Source organism: Apus apus, chromosome 4 (assembly GCF_020740795.1).
Source record: "Apus apus isolate bApuApu2 chromosome 4, bApuApu2.pri.cur, whole genome shotgun sequence".
Lineage (NCBI taxonomy): Eukaryota > Metazoa > Chordata > Aves > Apodiformes > Apodidae > Apus > Apus apus.
The window spans coordinates 4477049-4490798 of NC_067285.1; the positions used below are offsets into that span (position 1 = coordinate 4477049).

At 40.6% G+C, this 13750-nt stretch overlaps 1 protein-coding gene across 3 annotated transcripts; it reads right to left on the bottom strand.

Moving 5' to 3' along the window:
* Positions 1-404: 404 nt before the first annotated feature.
* Positions 405-13350, bottom strand: BUB3 (BUB3 mitotic checkpoint protein). 3 transcript variants are annotated; one of them, XM_051619226.1, is made up of 9 exons: positions 13309-13350; positions 12887-13043; positions 10558-10752; positions 9427-9496; positions 7942-8093; positions 4944-5102; positions 3333-3510; positions 2775-2991; positions 405-751 (listed from the first exon to the last, which is right to left on the bottom strand). In XM_051619226.1, the coding sequence occupies exons 2-9, from the start codon at positions 12893-12895 to the stop codon at positions 742-744; spliced, it is 990 nt and encodes a 329-aa protein (XP_051475186.1). In that variant the 5' UTR covers positions 12896-13043; positions 13309-13350; the 3' UTR covers positions 405-741. The 3 variants fall into 3 exon arrangements, with proteins under 3 accessions (XP_051475186.1, XP_051475185.1, XP_051475187.1); XM_051619225.1 differs by lacking the exon at positions 13309-13350 and having other exon boundaries at positions 12887-13135; XM_051619227.1 differs by lacking the exons at positions 405-751; positions 13309-13350 and having other exon boundaries at positions 2771-2991; positions 12887-13138.
* Positions 13351-13750: the final 400 nt, after the last annotated feature.

Sequence of the window (13750 nt, forward strand, 5' to 3'; positions counted from 1 at the left end):
CCACTCAACTGTAGGCTGAAACTCTCCATTTCCTTCCCCCTACGCTCAGTTCTTCCCAACCATCACTAATTTCAGGCTTTTAATGCAGCACGTGAAAAAAAAAACAAAGTAGCACGTGTTCAAGTCCTTTCTTCCAGAAACAGTTCCTTGTTCTCCAGTATTTAAGTCACTGAGACAAAGAAACCCACCTAATACAACTTCAGGCTTTCACAGCCCTGTGAAAACATTGCCTGGAGAGACAATGTCCCCAGGTAATGAAGAAATTCCCAGTTCATCTCCTTAAAAAAAGACAAATTGTTCAGAAAATTTTCCATCAGGACAATCTAGAACTCAAGAATTCTTGCAACCACAAGGTTTCATCTCCACTTTTGTTGCACAAACAGTAAAGGCTGTTACACAAAGCATTTGTTTTCAAAAAACCTACAGATATTTATTGAAGAATTATGAGACCACTGGAAGTTTTCATCATTAGATACTACAAAATGTGATACGTTTTAATAAGGGTATATGCAAAGGTGCCTACAGGCTTGAACTAATTTAGCTACAAACAGCAGAAAAAGAAAAGTTTCACTAATCTAACGAGGCAAGTAATGACAGAATAAGACATAGTACAATATACAAACAAATATTTCTTAAAAACAGTATCAGTACAAAGATTGTTCTTCTCACTTCTATTGTTCTAGTTTAGTCTTGTCAGAAGCAGGTGGGCACCTCTTGTAGAGAAGAAGGATAACTAGAAGTCTAAGTTGACCTGAAATAAACAAACTATATTTCAGCAAGCAATATTTAGAGTAATCATAAGCAGGTAAATCATTCAACATTCTATACAAGCAGAAATGTGCAGAAAGATCCCTTTCACTTGTATCAAGACCATATATAACTTTAGTGATCAAAAAGCTGACCTTGCAAAGTTTTCTTTATATAATATAGCACCACCTTGATGCATTTAAGAATGCATCGTGCAGAAATGCTGATTCAAATTAATATGCAAAATGATCACTACCAATTAAGTATTAGTTTTCTGTCCTGAGTAACTTATTTTTAGAATAAACCAGAGATGACTCACACTGCTGTAACATTAAAATATACACATCATTCTTAGTGCCCTAAGGTTGGCACAAGCAACTTGTAAATGTCAGAAAAGCATATAAACCTTGTTAATGTTTTCAGAAATTCATTTAAAGATAGAAACAGGTCCAAAAAGATGCCTGTCTAAATGCATTGCAATTACGTTACAATTATTTTCCAAATACACAGATATGCTCTGTCTTTTCTCAGCTCATTACTGACTCAAACAATTTGCCCTTCTGGGATCAATTGTTTGCTAATAAATAATTGTTTACAGTCACAAAATGATATTAAGGAGTATTCTTATTAGTTTTCCTTCTACAGCCTAATAAGATTCAAAACTAGCTGATTCCCTTGAGTCTAACCTTAACCTTGCTGTGTTTAACAGCCCAGGAAATGATGAACCATCTGTTTCAGAAAATAATGGAGGGCCAAGAGGAAATATTGTTTAATTGTAGATTAACCTCCTCATAAGGCAGAATGAAGCATCTACAGAATTAGCAACCATAACTAGCAGTGAACAAAAATAACTGAAAGCAGCTCTTACTATTACAAGACCAATAGCAGCAAGTATTCCTCTACCACTTTTTTTTTAAACCCTACCAAATGGGTGTAACAAGTACAACCTGATTTTAAAAATAAATGTGAATTATCATCTATGGATTTTTTTTTTTCACTTGAGGAAGCCCCAGAAATAAATACTGAAATAACTCTGATTTTATTTTTTCCATGAATATGAAAATTATTTTAAAACAAACATCTCCAAGAGAGAGTTGTTGTGTTTTTTCCCTTGTAACTTCCACCTCACATCTCCACAACAATAAAATGGCTGCTCTGACACAATATACAAGTCACTGAAGGGAGTGGGGAGAAGGTCTTGAGGCTTTAAACTCAAGAACTTTGATCACTTCTGTGTGTCTATTTACATAGCCACTCAGACACTAAGTAACAGAGACAACCAGAAACATTGTAAGACAGTTTGGGTCCTAGAAGGGAAAAAAACAGCAAGGACAAACCACAGGAATTTGCAAATAAAAACAACTGCTCCTGTGCTAGGATAATGAAGAGCAGTGCAATTCTGCATGGTGACAGCAATTTTTCTATGTAACATTCATGCCAAAGCAAGCTTAACAGAAATCTTTTACCTGCATCAATCACTCTGCCCAATTTTGACAGCAACAATGATAGAAAAGTGTGTTATCAGAGGGCTGCAGCAAGCTCCAGCACATGGGAACTGAGAAAGCTTTCCTGTGATTTTACACCACCTTCCCAAAACAGCCTCTAGACTCACTCCTGGCTCTGACAGCTGGCTGCACACCCGGTGTGTAAAGATTTCATTAATTCCAAGTTTTAAATATCCAAACATAGCAACATTAACTCAAATAAATTATTCTTGAATCCTCCACTTAATTCCTGCAGCAACGAGCTAGCAATAACTCCACAGCTTCATATAATAGCACCTATTCAAAAAGGAGAAGAGTTTGACATTCTTCTCCTGCTAAACAACTGAGCACAATTTTATCCACCAGACGTCTATCAACCTACGGATATTGAAAGCTTGGGCAAACAAGATAAAATCAAAACCAGCCCTACTGTCAAGCTACACTATCTACTGCCATCAATAATGCTATTCATGAATTTAGGAAAATTAATAAATCTTGGGATGAATGCTCAGAAAGGCTCAAATACAGGTGAAGCATACTCACTTAGGTTTTGTTTCTGCATCTGTCACTTGGCGAATATAGATACCATCTTCAGGATGCTCAATGTCATCCATTTCATACATGTATGAGGAGGCTATTGCAAGGGTAGTTCCATCATTGCTGAAGGCAAGTGATGCAATGCTTGTGGGATACCGGTGGAACTGGCACAGCCTCTTCTTATTAAATGGATCCCAGATATTTACAAATCCATCAGAACCTCCTGAAAATGAAGTTTTAAAACCTGCTTGTAAACTGTAATTGGGAGAACGGTAAGAATGGAAAGATACAGCACAGAAAGAAAAAAAAAGAAAGCCACCTGGAATTACTTTGTCAGTAAGGACACAAAGTTACAGAGTTGCATAATTCACTAAACACAACGACTGTTTTCCAAAATCTCTGCTAAAGCAGTTAAATCTCACTGCATCCAGTCATTTAAAAACTCTGCTTATTGCAAGAAATAGAATTGAAATGCTTTGAAAGGGCATATGAAGTAAAGGCTGAGCTGTTGAAATAAAAACTAAAGGAACTGATGCACGTTTTAGAAAACAATTGAGTAACTACCTGTAGCAAACGTGTTGTGGACATTATGGAAAGAAATGGCATTAACTGGGTAAATCTGCTCAATGTTGTTCTCCTTCAAACGGTGACATTTGAATGCATATTTCTTCTTCTGGATTTCTGGACTTGGATCCAAATATTCCACAGCAACACGACCTTCAATAGAACTTAAAACATAACCCTGTCAAGAAAAAAAAAATTGAAATACACATTTTAGGAGTTTACAACTAGAGAAGAGATTGCAATAGAGTTTATCTTCTACCCCTCTAAAGTCAAATAAATGAAATGTAAAACTGTCTTAAGCTGGGTACAACCACAAATTGTTAGTTACTACTGAGCCATGGCTTCATCAATAAAATCTGCTTCTGAGAAAAAAGTAATACAGAAAAACACCTTTCAGAGATTCTTATTGTACCATAGATATTTAAGCTGACACTGAAGATTTTAATTACTCCTGTGGGTCCAAACACAAGTTGATTTGGGGAAAAAACGTTAAAGAGTTAAGAACTCCTTGTATTTGCCCACCAATCCCCCAGGGCCTAAATATCTCAGATATGAGAGAGACTCACGGGAGTACTTAGTTTCACAATTACACTTAAATTATTTCAGAGCTTTACACTAGCAGCTAAACACTGCAGTTGAAATAGGATTTTCAGTGACACCTGATTGTAAGTGGTGTCTACTTACTCAGATAACTACAGTCCTGACTTAGAGCAACCTGAGATGCTTTTATTGTAACTTCTGAGTTAAGCCTGTAACAGATCTTTTCAGAAACAGGACTGTAATGGTATCTAGCTATAAGCAAGGTTCTTTAAAATTCATAGTACAATACAATCTGGAAGATCAGCTTGTTTTATTATAACTAGAACTGAAAATGGACAAAGTGTCCACGCCAGTTCAAGAACAAGTAACTAGGTCTCCAAATTCCTGTACTATCACTTTGTACACGGGAAAATTCCCTTCCAAATTCATTTGTCAGAAAAAACTAATCTTGTTGCTTTACTTCAGAAAGAGAAATACCACAGGTAAGAGTATGTTAACCTACATGGAACAGCTGTATCATCATCTAAATTGAACAATTCCCCCTAGATAATGGATCATGGATTCTGAAGTGCATGACACAGATGCAGAGTTTAAAAAAAAAAAAAAAAAACACAAAAACATAAAGGACATTCTTACAGTTGTAATCCTGCCCCTGGCTCACAGCCTGTTGAAGAACCTAGGGCTACAATGCATAAAGGCTGCTGAGCAACCACCAATTCTCTCATTCTCTCTTCTACTGCAGCTTCGCGGGGCTTTTTTCTCTCATTTTGATTTTTCATTATGTCAGCACCGTAATGCATTAAATAGATTAAAAATTGAGACAAAACTGAGTAAAAAAAGAACACATAATATGGTAAGTCAGTGGCAAACATTTCTAAGCTACACTAATAAAATAGGTAAGTTGGAAGAAGGAGCCTTAACGTCCTTTTTTGTTTCCCCTCCCAGAGTTTGATTACGACATTTTGAAGATCAGATATATTTTTAAGTGAGAGCTGCAGAAAACTTGAAAAATCCACTGTTTTTCCTAAGGAGTATTCAGCAGAAATATAATTCCTGGCATGGTTCCCATACCTGTTTATTTGGAAAGGCTCTGATGCAGCGGGTCTGGTATTTGAGGCTCGATTCTCTTCGCTGCTGAACGTAGCCCATGTTCCGCAAATCCCACACCAGTACTCGCCGACCTGCTGTCCCCACTATCAGCCTGTCTCCAGACACAGAAAGCGTGTACACCTTTCAAACAAAAAGACATCAGATTTAAACACTTACAAGCCTGGGTACCCGTTGTTCTCTGTACAAAAGGTCAGCAGTATGCATGAACAAAACAGGTGACATCTGCGATCAAGTCTGTCGCTACGGATTTCCCCTCTGCTTCAATTCCTAACCCAAATTTGGGATAAGGAGCTGTAGCATGCAGCTGGCTAGTGGTCAAACAAAAGTGTCCCATAATCCTGCACTCTAGCTGGAAAACCAAGACAACGTAGCACCATACTACATAGTTTTAGCAATTTAGCAAAAAAGAAATGTAATATGCATATGCATTTGTGCAGTTCTAAGTTTCCAGCACATCTGTTCAGTCCCCAGGCTGCAGATCTCAGCCATATCTAAATCGTCTTCCACACATCAGATTCCTTCCTTTGGCTGCTACCACCCACTTTTGACATGCTACACTTCTACAGGGCTATTTATTTCTAATTCAGTATTATTCCTCCAAGATGGTTTCAAGCATTAAATGTATTGGGTATTTCAAGGCAAGAGGAAAACAGATACTAAGTAACAGAGGGAGGAAAAGGGCATGGATATTGGAATTGATCTTGGCATGCCCAGCTGGCATTCCCCACTACCCACTCGTGACCCTGCACCTTCATCCTGCAATAACACATCACACATTTTCTCCGTGGTTGTTTTTTTTTTGCCTTCTGGTAATCATGTTTTTCAACAGAATACCTCAAGTTGAGCTTCATGTTAATAAAAGGAAATAAACTGCCAAGAAATCATTGAAAAATAGTACTTTGTATACTTTAATAAAACCAAGTAAAACCAAAGGAAACAATATGTTTGACATCATTAAAAAAGACTATGGTTTGGAATTTCAACTCTGCTCCAAAAACCACCTCAGAGGTTCTCATTTTTCTTGATCAAATTTCTCATTAAAACACTGAGCATATAAATTGTTCTGTTTCCAGCTATTATTTGGGGTATGATTAATCTTGAAATATGTTAAGAAAAAAGGCTCAGTCAAAATTTCTGTGCTTTCAAATGAATTCCAAGCTGTTGATACACAAAACAAGACGTAATCCAGCTACCTGTAGCTGTCCTGTCACTGAGCTCACAAGAGCAAACCACGAGAATGATCTTTTTCAAAACTGATTGTAATGGCTCAATGAAAAGAATCCCAAGTGTGTAAGAGATCTGGTATCCTTCCAGTAGGGTTCACTTCACTTTTGACATGTGCTCGTACAATTTCACTCAAGGACCTGGTTTCACTTTCTGGCTCTCTGATGAAGCCAAATAAAGCTATTTGGTGCCAGTGAGGCTGCACTGAAACATCAGACTAAACAACTTTGCTGGAAACATTTCTGGAGAAGTTAATTTCTAAGAAAATACCTACCCAAACATGTGTCAGTGTGTGTGTATATCCATGTGTGTGTTTGTTTACAGTTGGGATCTGATCATTTCAATTGCTAAATGCCACTTAAGTACAAAAAGAGCAAGAAAACTGAACCAACAGTAGTTACACACTTCAAGGAGCAGTTTTTCAAACCTCCCTTCGTTATTGATGTAAAAATTTATCCAAAAAGTATTAGTAAACATTTTATATAATGTGTTTGTATAAATCCATGGAAACAAAGGCCTACAGAACATTAAATATCTTAAATCTTCTTTACAAATGGATGTCACACCTGTACAGTAAGTATTCTTTCTACACCACACAATCATCAATCACACAAAATCACTGTCATGCAGTTGAGTAGGTGTACACATTTATCAAAGGCAGTATTAAAAAAAATGACATAATGAACCTTACTGAACCAATAAGCAGCTTGATTCACTGTGGCTGTCCATGATATTCTGCCAGCAATTTATCACACTTCTTTACATGCTACATACAACTATAAATCAAAACTAGAAATAATGCAATTACTTCATTCTGAACAAAGAGCTGGATCTACTTGTGGCAAGACATGTTGTAGCACAAGGAATAGCTATTTAGATGCAACAGGGAATGTAATGATGGCCCGTAACTATGACTTGACAATACAACATGACACAGCCAAATGAAACTCAAAAAAGGAATAGGTAAAAAAACTATCCATGTGTGAAACTATCCAGCAACCCAGCCTGTGTTTCAGAGTCTAAAGAAAAAATCCTCAAGAAATCATTGTTCTAAATTCTTTCAGTGACATAATTGTATGCAATATGAAGATTAGCACAATGTATAACTATTTGAAAAAGCTTAAGACATAACATTTTACCTTATTTTTCTTGGTCTCTCACTAGTAGAGAGCATTTGAGTATTAGAAGGTCTGAATTCACTACACTTTTGCAATACTAGCAGTTCTGTTCAATCTTTTAATATAAGTGAAAAAACAAAGTACTATTTCAGGCAACATAACTGGCCTCCTACTATATGTCTAGCCACATTTCCAAACAATCAGCCCTTATAACTGCCAGGATCTGATATATCCAAAGTCTAAACATTCAAGGAAATTGATAGTGCGTATCACAATTAAGCCAAGGATTATTGATGATTGCATCCACTCCACACTGTTCTTTCTAGGCTTTCCTGCCTCGAGTTCATTTTCAATTGTAAGAATTTGGTCCATCAGGAGTGCCAAGAACTCAGTTATGCTCTCCTACTGACGAGAGCTTAAAGGCTTAACCTAAAATCACAATAAATTCTGAATATCAGTATTTTAAAATGTAACATTTGCACACCTTAAAAACTATGAGCTGTAACTTTTCAAACTCAAAGCAGTTTACAACAGTGTCCTCTACTGTGCCATTAACCAGTCACAGGATGTATTATTTAACATCTCACCTGGAATGCAGCACCCAACCCAGAACTTACCTTTTCAGGTTGAGAGAAGGTTCCTGCATTACAAGGAGTTCTGGGATCCCACAGTTTAACTGTTTGATCCCAGCTTCCAGTCACCATGACATTCACCTCTGGGCAATACTCAACACACCTGATAGGAGCATCATGGGCACCAACAAGGTTTTCTGTAAGAAAATACAATTTCTTGTAACTTCATTGACTCTACAAGCAGTCAGAATGTGTTGGAGAAACAGGACATCCTTCTGCAGTACAAGCAGACTATTTTCTGACATTTCCATGGGTGTACTGATGTGTTAGGTGCTCCTCTAAGAATAGTTCAGTCTTTAGAAGCATGACTTTTGCAAAAATCAAGGATGTTAAACACTATGTCCACTTCTCTCCCTCTCATAGCCACAGGGATACCTTCAGAGGTGTAAAGTGTTCACTGTCAAATGTTATCACCACCTGTGATGCAGACACTAATACAGAAAGTAACTTAAGCTTGCATATGTTAACATTATGACAAAATAAAGGAATTAATACTACATGTTAACAAGATTATTAATATAAACACTTGTAGAAGGTCACCTATAACAATTATTTGATTTTTTTCCATACCATTACTGCACACACAAGTTTGTCCAGCCCTGGATATTGGTTGGTTCTGGTAACCACACTTGTCTCAGGCTGAGATTCACTTTTCTCTTGAACACACAAACAAGTCAGACAAACCAGCTCCACATTTTGGCCCAATAAGGCACTGGAACTGTGTTATTTTCAAGCAATGTTGAGTCAGAAGAAAATGTAGTATAAGGCCATGATGTTTGACAAAGCAAAAGCTTCATATACATTCTGCCATATATATGAAAAATCACACTAAGTATGTCTAAGCTACTAACCTTAGAAAAATGCTCAGTTTTAGTACAGCCCAGCTAATTCCCGCTAAGGAAGGCACAGTAGCCTGTGGCAGAGCAGGATTACCATCAGAAATCCAACTTAAGGCATCCTACGAGCACCTACAAAACTTTCTGGCAAACTGTCAGCCCCTTCCATGCTTTTAGGTGGTGATTCTTGGGGCCACTGTTCTGCTAGATAAAGGCACAAAGGATGTGACCCTTAAATGACCAGCATGACAAGGATATAGCTGTTTCTTTTCCTTCCCTTCTCACCTCAAAATAAATAAAACAAATACACATGTAAAATATATCAATGAATATTCACCACAGGCAGAGTTTAATGCCTCAGTTTGGCAGGAATGGATTTGGCCCTTCTTTTACAGGTACTGCAGCACAATCTTCAGTTACAGTCAGGAACACTGCCTTGTTCTGTGCCTCGGTGATGAGAAAGGGATTCATAGCATAGAAAACTGCTGAGCACTGACAAGTTAAATCAATAGAGGCTATTACTTAATGCAGACACCTCTCATCTAAAAAAACCTGCAACATATTCTGCTCATCTAAGTATATAAATCTGAAGCTTGGGCCAGCTGAGACCACTTAGAGAATTCCATCTGCTTACCTTGGTCCGTGTTCAGATCATGCATTTTCAATTGTTGATCTAAACCTCCACTCCAGGCATGGGTAGGATCCTAGAAAGCAAAAAATGTCACCTTCAGGCATGCATTAATTTTCCCTGACTGCTATCCCTTGGATCTGTTAGGCTCGTAACACAGGATTTGCTGCCAAGAGTTTTGGGGAGCTGGGAATTACAACACCAGGGTTACAATCCAGCCCAGATCTAAGCAGTCAGATGACAGAAGCTTTGCAAAATGTTTAAGTTTTAATAACTCTGAGCTAAACATTTTTTTATTCCCAAAGTAAAACTAAAAAGAAAGCACCTAGAGGCTATATTAAGTAATTTTTATTTGTGTAACAGCAAAACCCATCATGTTAATTTTTAAATGACCCCCAAAATTAGCCAGTTCCACCTAACTGAAGTGCATCCCTTCTGAAACTAGAAAGCACTGGAGAATTTGTGTTGATCCACAGCACAGTACCAGCTGAGTGATAGCATGACCAGTGCAAAAAGCAGAAGCAGAATTAAAAATCTGGACTGATCCTTAAAACATTGAGTAACACATCAAGACCCCAGAATACAACACAAAAGAAGAAGGTGCTAATTGAAACCTTCTAGTTGGAAAATCAAAAGAAAAAGGCAAAACAAAAAACTGCATTGAGAAACTTAAGCCAGATTTCAAATCAGGTGCATTGAAAATACAGAAATCAAATAGCTGGAAAATGGCTCACGTGGAATAATGCTATGTTTCCAGAATAATCCAGTATAACAAGGTTAAATATAAGATCATTTGCTACAGGTTTTTGCTGTGAATAATGATTTCTGGCTATATACTACCAGTACAACTAAGAAACAGACACCATTTACCACAGCATCCCAGAAACAGCCCAAACCAGCTGAAATCCCTTTTGCATACCACGTTTACCAGAAATAAATTACCATATTACTAGATTTAGGACTAGAATGACAGCCATTAAAAGAAGAATAATTGGCAGAAGCATGCTGGGTTTTTTAACCTAGATTTCAGGTAGGATTTCACTATCCCTTTATTTTAGGGACTGACAAGTTCTTATGTACTTTGGCTACTACATGTCTATAAAATGATAATTAAAAAAAAACACCTCACACACTTACATAAAAAGCACAGTCAAGGACAGCTCCTGAATGTTGGTATTTGAGTCTCATGGTGTTGGCAGGAACATCATAGAGCCGGACAGTCGTGTCCCAGGATGAAACCAGCAGAAACTGAGATGTATTTGGACTGAACTTCACTGATGAAATGCCATCATCTGGAGTTTGATTCAGCTTGAACTCGTTTGATCCCGTCATCTGCAGAAAAGGCAGCAAAGCACAGGTACAACTTCAGCAATAACAAAACCATAAGGCTAGCAAACTAGCTGACTGATCCAACTCTAAGGTGACCTAAAGAAGACCTGGAAAGTGTGCCAGCTTGTACACAGAGGAAGTTCAGAACACCCAGGTATCTGACAGACTCTCAAATTCAAGATACTGATGACTGTCCAAGACCTCAATAAATTCCTTCTCTCATATAGAGCTTTGAAATATCAAACATGGAATAAACAGTATAAAGCTTATTTTTATCATCACCATCTGCAAGCTTAGATTTTGTTACTAACAAACGTGTTTTTCCCCCAGCCTACCATGTACATGGTTGTATTTTGTAAATGAAATATTTATAATTTACTGGGAGCATCAAAAAGTTACTGTTAAAAATCACATGCAGGTAGGAAGAAATCTGATCTGAAAACTCCTACAAAAAGGGTTGATTAGCTCCTGGTTGGCTATGACTGCCATATGCTTCCAAGAACTGCAGCTGGATCACCTTTTAAGTAGCTTCAGGTTCTCTGCAACTTCCCAATCCTTAGGCTTCCATTAATGCTAGAAAATATCTCCAAAAAAACAGCTCTAAGATTACTTTTACCTCTTCAGGGTGTAAAGGAGGTCAGATAAAAAAATAAAGTTAGGCTTTGTGGAGTACTGAAATGCAGAGCAAACACATAAATGTGATGAGACCAGAAAAAATATCAATAATTCAAGGGCAAAACAGTGACTCTGAAGGTAACTGCAGCACTAGGACTAGGGATTTCTCTACACAAACATCCAAAGGAGCAGAGGCTATAGACAGTAAATCCAGCTGGTAACACAGTGCAGACATCACAAACACTCTGAAAGAAGAAACTGTTCATATATTCACCAGTAAAACCACTAGACCTTTTTTAAAGCTTCAGAAAGCCTTAACAGCACACTTCCCTTCAGCTAAAAGGGCAAAGTAAACGAGCTCAGATTTTCTGTAACACTGTCACCCCTGAATTTCCATGTACAAATGCAGAGGGAAGATTAGACCTCTGAGAATAAATGAGGACAAAAAAAACAGATGAACTAGGACAAGGCTCAAATTCAGGGCACAATTATTCCAATTCACCACTTGGCAGTGACTAAACAACCATCAAGTTGTACAATAACCCGAGCACCACACATTCTTGCACTGCAAACATTCCCTAAGTGAGAGAGCTTTGCTAGGTGTTCTGTAGAACAGCCTTCAAAAAAAAAACACTATGTAAACACAAAGTGCTATTTCTGGTATTCAAACATGAAGCCAGGATGAAAAAAAAAAAAACACCTTTTAAGAATACGAAAGAAAAACTTCTTTCTTAACCTATTTTCTCAGCTCTGTTCTAGGAATGCCTGGACAAAAGCCAGAGATGCTTTGAGAATCTGCCAGGCTGCCCAGAATTCAGCAGACCCCTTGATCACACTTTAAGCAGTGAACCCTGCCTCAGTGAGAATTCCAGATGGATGTACAAAAAAAATATAAAATCTAAAGGGATTCAGAACAACTACAAGAATTAGACTGGATGTGCTAATTGTCTGCTTGTGGTAAAAAGAAAAAAACCACAAACACGAGGATTGGAGGTACTAGGTACAAGAATTACCAGCAGCCCAAAAGCAATCAGCACTCCAGGGAGAAAAGTTACTTAAATCAGGCACTTAGAAGCACCTCCCAAAGGTATTTTTAATCCAGAAAAACATAAATCAGGATGTAAATATATCCCATCTTTTACCGACGTGAAAAAAAGTCAAAACGGAAGAGAGCTCAGCACCTCTCAACAAAGGAAACAGCTCACAAACCGTGGCTGCCAAACCACAGCAACTGCCAGGGCCACCACGCAGCGAAGTCCTGGTGAAATTTGCAGGCACCAGCAGAGACGCCTCATGAAACAGCATTTAACGGGAAGGCACGTGCTGCCGAAACTGCGACCCTGCCTTCCCTACAGGGCGCCCCTGCTGCCATGCCAGCACTCCCGAAAGCTCGTTTTTCCTGAACGGGGAGGAAATCGGTGCTTTTATAGCTCGCCTGAACACAGAACTCGATCACCCAGCTTAGCCGGGGCGCGCTTCTCGGACAAAGCCGGCCCTCCCACGAAGAAGAGGTGAAAGGTACCGTTTTCATCTTGCCCCAGGCTCCCTCGCCGCTCCACACAACCCCGAGGAAAAGCTTCTTCCAGCCCCTTCTTGCAGGCGGGGGGAGGGAAGCACAGGGGCGTCACGGCCGCTGTGGTGGTCCGGTCCGGGAGAAGCCCGTCGGGATGCTGGAGACGCTACCGAGAAGGGAAGAGAGTGAGAGCAGGGCCCGAGGAGCACGACGGAGACACCGCGGCCCGGCCGGCGAACACAGGCCGAGCGGAGGATGGCGGCGGGCAAGGCCGCGGCCGCGGGGAGGCAGCGCCCTGCGGGGCCGGGCCAGGCCAGGCCATCCCCGGGCCACCCCCGGGCCATCCCCAGGGCCACCCCCGGGCCGAGGGGCCCGCTCCGCCCCCGCACGGCCCCGCACGGCCCCGCACCCCGGGCCCGGCCCGCCCGCACCTCCGCGGCCGCGCGCCTCCCGCCTGCCCAACCGCCGCCCGCCCGCCCGCGCAGGCGCGTCTGCCGCTCGCCCCGCCCACCTCCCCCCCCCCCCCCCCCAGGCTGCCCTGCCATTGGTCAGTTCGAAAGGGCGACGCGGCGCGGCCCGGCGTGCCGCCGCGGGGCATGCTGGGGGTTGCAGTCCGCCCGGAGGCCCGGGCGGCGGAGGCGGCGGGAGCCGCTCGCTCCCGTTGCCATCAGCGGCGGCTGGTCCCTGGGGGCCACACGGGTGTCCCGCGGCGGGGAACGGCAGTCTCAGACCCTGCCTCGTGGTCGCCGCCTCCCGCCGGGGAACCGGAACCACCGACCGGCCGCCGGTTCCCCCGCGGGAGGCGGGCTCAGGGGGGGTCCCGGTCAGGTCCTAGCAGCGGGTAGAGGCAGCTGCGTTAAGGGGCAAACTCGA

Bases quoted from the DNA above. Each gene is read 5' to 3' on its own strand.
- BUB3 (XM_051619226.1), bottom strand. The intron at 5,103-7,941 runs GTAAGTTCTGGG...TTTGTTTGAAAG, and splicing joins CCTTCTCTCAACCTGAAAAG to GTGTACACGCTTTCTGTGTC. The intron at 2,992-3,332 runs GTAGTTACTCAA...CTTCATTTTCAG, and splicing joins CCACAACACGTTTGCTACAG to GAGGTTCTGATGGATTTGTA.